The 5,000-nt window shown below is 32.6% G+C and overlaps 1 protein-coding gene across 1 annotated transcript in view; it reads left to right on the top strand.

Annotated features, from left to right (window-relative positions):
• Positions 1 to 629, top strand: part of LOC130245328 (latent-transforming growth factor beta-binding protein 1-like) — a 31,938-nt gene extending 31,309 nt beyond the window's left edge. The window contains exon 5 of the mRNA XM_056477997.1: positions 610 to 629. Coding sequence (XP_056333972.1) covers positions 610 to 629 — 20 coding nt within the window. The remainder of the gene's footprint in view (positions 1 to 609) is intronic.
• The last annotated feature ends 4,371 nt before the right edge of the window (positions 630 to 5,000 follow it).

Here is a 5,000-nt window from a genome sequence, read left to right as displayed (position 1 = left end):
TAGGTTGCCTTGGCGGAATTGATTTAATTTCAATTTTAAAGGCTGCTTCAAAACCTCTGGTGGACATTAGAAGCCTCCGAAATGAGACAGATTGAGAGTTATATAAATCCACATGAGGTGGTTTTTAATAAGCAAAAAATGCAAATATTATAAATGTAAACATGGGCTGAGCAGCTTACATTGTTGGGCTGGATCGTCAGGTACTCCTGTTTGTGTCATCAATCTGGCAACCTGCATGTTTAAAAGATGAAAAGATAAACCTCTCTGATATTTTGAATTTGGACTGCAATACTTAGTTCAACCACTAGGTGACAGGCCTACATACTGCACCTTTAAGCCCAGATGAATTATAATGAAATCCTTGCTAAATGACTCCAATATTAATATGCATATTCTGAGACAATTGCAATGTTTTCTGATCTTAGATGCGTTTAAACCTGTTGTTGGAGATTCCGACACAATATTAGGATACTTTACAGTAAAATACCATAAGAACTGCTCATTTTTGTGACTGTGAGTGAAATGCTGGCTTTATACAATATATTACTGTAATCCGGCTCTGGATTTTGAAAGTTATAATTGGCATTAATGTGTTTTTGTATCCTACAGAATGTGATGTATTTCAGTAACTCATTCTGTCTGTTCTTGCTTGAATGTTCTGTAAATGATAAACCCCATTAGAGCGGGTCACATCAGGGCAGAGACGCTCCAGAAAAACACAGCATTCATCACAAGCTTCCCCAAATCCACCATCAACATTATCTCACACAAGCATTCATACTTGGCAACACAAACCGGACAATAAAATCTCGATGAAGAGCTTCAAACTCTTGTGTAACCCTGCGCTGCGACTCTATTCACTTCTCATCACACCGACATTATTTAATTTATAATGAATGAATGGATGAATGAATGAATGAATTAGTCTATGTATCCCTCCATTCATTCATCCATGCATCTCTTCATTCATTAATTCATTCATTCAGCCATTCATTCACCCATTGCATCTTTTTATTTATTCATTCATTCATTCATTCATCTATTATTTAATTAATACATTTATTCATCCATGCAGGTCTTCATTCATTCATTCAGCCATTCATTCATTCATTCATTCATTCATTAATCTGTCTATTCATTCATTATTTAATTAATACATTCATTCATCTATGCATCCCACTATTCATTCATTCATTTAGCCATCCATCCATCCATCCATTCATTCATTCAATTATTCATTCATTCATTCATCCATACATCCCTCCATTCATTCAGCCATCCATCCATTCATCCATCCATCCATTCATCTATTCATTCATTCATTCATCCATTCATCCATTCGTTCGTTCATTCATTCATTCATTCATTCATTCGTTCATTAATTAAAAATGAATTATTTAATTAATTAATCTGCGCATCCCTCCATTCATTCATTTATTCATTCATTAATTCATTCATTCACTTATGCATTATTTATTTCGTTCATTCATTCAGCCATTAATTCATCCAATCATTCATTCATTCATCTGTCCATTCATCCATTAATTTATTTATTTATTCATTTATTAATTCATTCATCCATCTATGCATCCCGCAATTCATTAATTCATCCATCTATTAGTCCGTCTTTTCATTTGTTCGTTCATCCATCCATCCGTCCATTCATTCATTCATTCATTCATTCATTCATTCATTCATTAATCTCTGCATTCATCTATTATTTAATTAATACATTCATTCATCTATGCATCCCTCTATTCAGTCATTAATTTAGCCATCCATCCATTCATTTATTCATTCATTCATTCATTCATTCATCCATACATCCCTCCATTCATTCAGCCATCCATCCATTCATCCATCCATCCATCCATCCATTCATCCATTCATCCATTCATTCATTCATTCATTCATTCATTCATTCAATCATTCATTTAGCCATCCATCCATTCATTCATTCGTTCATCCATACATCCCTCCATTCATTCAGCCATCCATCCATCCATTCATTCATTCATTCATTCGTTCATTCAATCATTCGTTCATTCATTTGTTCATTAATTAATAATGAATGAATTAATTAATCTGAGCATCCCTCCATTCATTCATTCATTCATTCACTTATACATTATTTAATTCGTTCATTCATTCATCCATTAATTCATCCAATCATTCATTCATTCATCTGTCCATTCATCCATTAATTTATTCATTCATTAATTCATCCATCCATGCGTCCCGCCATTCATTCATTCATCCATCTATTAGTCCGTTTTTTTATTTGTTCGTTCATCCATCCATCCGTCCATCCATTTATTCATTCATTCATTCATTCATTCTTTCATTCAAGCCATTTATTCATTCATTTTAATTTATATTAAAAAACGCAAAACCAAAAGTTTTAGACTTTTTTTACATATATATTTTTTAATAAATGGGTGGTAAATATTGACACGTAAATAAAAAAATAAAAAAATAAGCTCCATCAGAGCCAAACATGCATGAAAAAGTTATAATTTCAGAGGATTTATGATATCTTATGTCTTTTTTCTGGCCCAGTGCCACATGATGACTTCATTTAGACCAATAAACTCACAATAAACCCAACATCATTCCCAAACAACACGAGAAACACGAGCGGTCGCCATAGTGAAGCATGTTTTACTGCCTCATGAATATGTAAACGAGCGACATCATGACAGATCTGAGGGCTCCTCCCACATGATTGATGGAGTTGTGTTAGAGCAGATCAGTAGCTGATGTTTTCGTGCTGTTATATGAAGGTAAACGACTGTGAAACACCACAGCATGAGCTCAGTTTGAGTCAAATCACCCCAAGATCATGTGTTCAGAAGAGCAAGGGTTTTATTCTCCAGCTGTGTGTGTGTGTGTGTCTGGTCTACAGTTTGTGTGTCAGTGTGTGTTTCTGTTCTACAGGTGTGTGTGTGTATGTGTGCCTCTAGAATCCACAGAACAGGTAATCTGCTCTACATTGTGAAAGTGTGTCAAGTCAGGCTGAGTTGCAGTGATTTTCAGCTCATTCTGGCCTGGAAGTCGAACTGCTGCTGCTCTCAGAAAGAGCAGAAGATTTCAGTTCCCTTAAAACAATTACACACTTTAGTTAGGGCTGGGCGATAATTCAATTATGATGATTATCACGAAGTATATTATGCATCCGATAAAACGATAATGACAGTTCGATAAGTGTTCGATAATGTTTATGCATGCGTAACGCTGCGCAGGTGTTTTGCAGCCTGCACTTCCGGATGCCACATGTAGTACAAGTTTACAGCCATACAGTGTTAGTTACTAAGTTACTAAGTTTGGTGAACTGAACAATTTAAGTATAATCCACTTAAGTACTAAGTTTGGTGAACTGAACAATTTAAGTATAATCCACTTAAGTACTAAGTTTGGTGAACTGAACAATTTAAGTATAATCCACTTAAGTACTAAGTTTGGTGAACTGAACAATTTAAGTATAATCCACTTAAGTACTAAGTTTGGTGAACTGAACAATTTAAGTATAATCTACTTAAGTACTAAGTTTGGTGAACTGAACAATTTAAGTATAATCTACTTAAGTACTAAGTTTGGTGAACTGAACAATTTAAGTATAATCTACTTAAGTACTAAGTTTGGTGAACTGAACAATTTAAGTATAATCTACTTAAGTACTAAGTTTGGTGAACTGAAAAATTTAAGTATAATCTACTTAAGCACTAAGTTTGGTGAACTGAACAATTTAAGTATAATCCACTTAAGTACTAAGTTTGGTGAACTGAACAATTTAAGTATAATCTACTTAAGTACTAAGTTTGGTGAACTGAACAATTTAAGTATAATCTACTTAAGTACTAAGTTTGGTGAACTGAAAAATTTAAGTATAATCTACTTAAGTACTAAGTTTGGTGAACTGAACAATTTAAGTATAATCTACTTAAGTACTAAGTTTGGTGAACTGAACAATTTAAGTATAATCTACTTAAGTACTAAGTTTGGTGAACTGAAAAATTTAAGTATAATCTACTTAAGTACTAAGTTTGGTGAACTGAACAATTTAAGTATAATCCACTTAAGTACTAAGTTTGGTGAACTGAACAATTTAAGTATAATCCACTTAAGTACTAAGTTTGGTGAACTGAACAATTTAAGTATAATCTACTTAAGTACTAAGTTTGGTGAACTGAACAATTTAAGTATAATCCACTTAAGCACTAAGTTTGGTGAACTGAAAAATTTAAGTATAATCTACTTAAGTACTAAGTTTGGTGAACTGAACAATTTAAGTATAATCCACTTAAGCACTAAGTTTGGTGAACTGAACAATTTAAGTATAATCTACTTAAGTACTAAGTTTGGTGAACTGAACAATTTAAGTATAATCTACTTAAGTACTAAGTTTGGTGAACTGAACAATTTAAGTATAATCTACTTAAGTACTAAGTTTGGAGAACTGAACAATTTAAGTATAATCTACTTAAGTACTAAGTTTGGTGAACTGAACAATTTAAGTATAATCTACTTAAGTACTAAGTTTGGTGAACTGAACAATTTAAGTATAATCTACTTAAGTACTAAGTTTGGTGAACTGAACAATTTAAGTATAATCTACTTAAGTACTAAGTTTGTTGAACTGAACAATTTAAGTATAATCTACTTAAGTACTAAGTTTGTTGAACTGAACAATTTAAGTATAATCCACTTAAGTACTAAGTTTGGAGAACTGAACAATTTAAGTATAATCTACTTAAGTACTAAGTTTGGTGAACTGAACAATTTAAGTATAATCTACTTAAGTACTAAGTTTGGAGAACTGAACAATTTAAGTTTAGTCTACAAAACCAGCAAGTTAAATAAACTTATATACGCAAGTTTTGGGAGACTCAACGAATTAAATTGAGTCAACGAGTTTACTCAATTAATTGAGTTCAGTCAACGTATTAGGGTTTTCAGCGAAGGGTAATGTCTTTGATTGTTGAAAACTTGAACAGCGAATG

The sequence above is a fragment of the Danio aesculapii genome, chromosome 18 (genome assembly GCF_903798145.1).
Source record: "Danio aesculapii chromosome 18, fDanAes4.1, whole genome shotgun sequence".
NCBI lineage: Eukaryota > Metazoa > Chordata > Actinopteri > Cypriniformes > Danionidae > Danio > Danio aesculapii.
The sequence above is the reverse complement of the archived record's forward strand: the minus strand, read 5'-3'. Positions and strand labels throughout refer to the sequence as shown.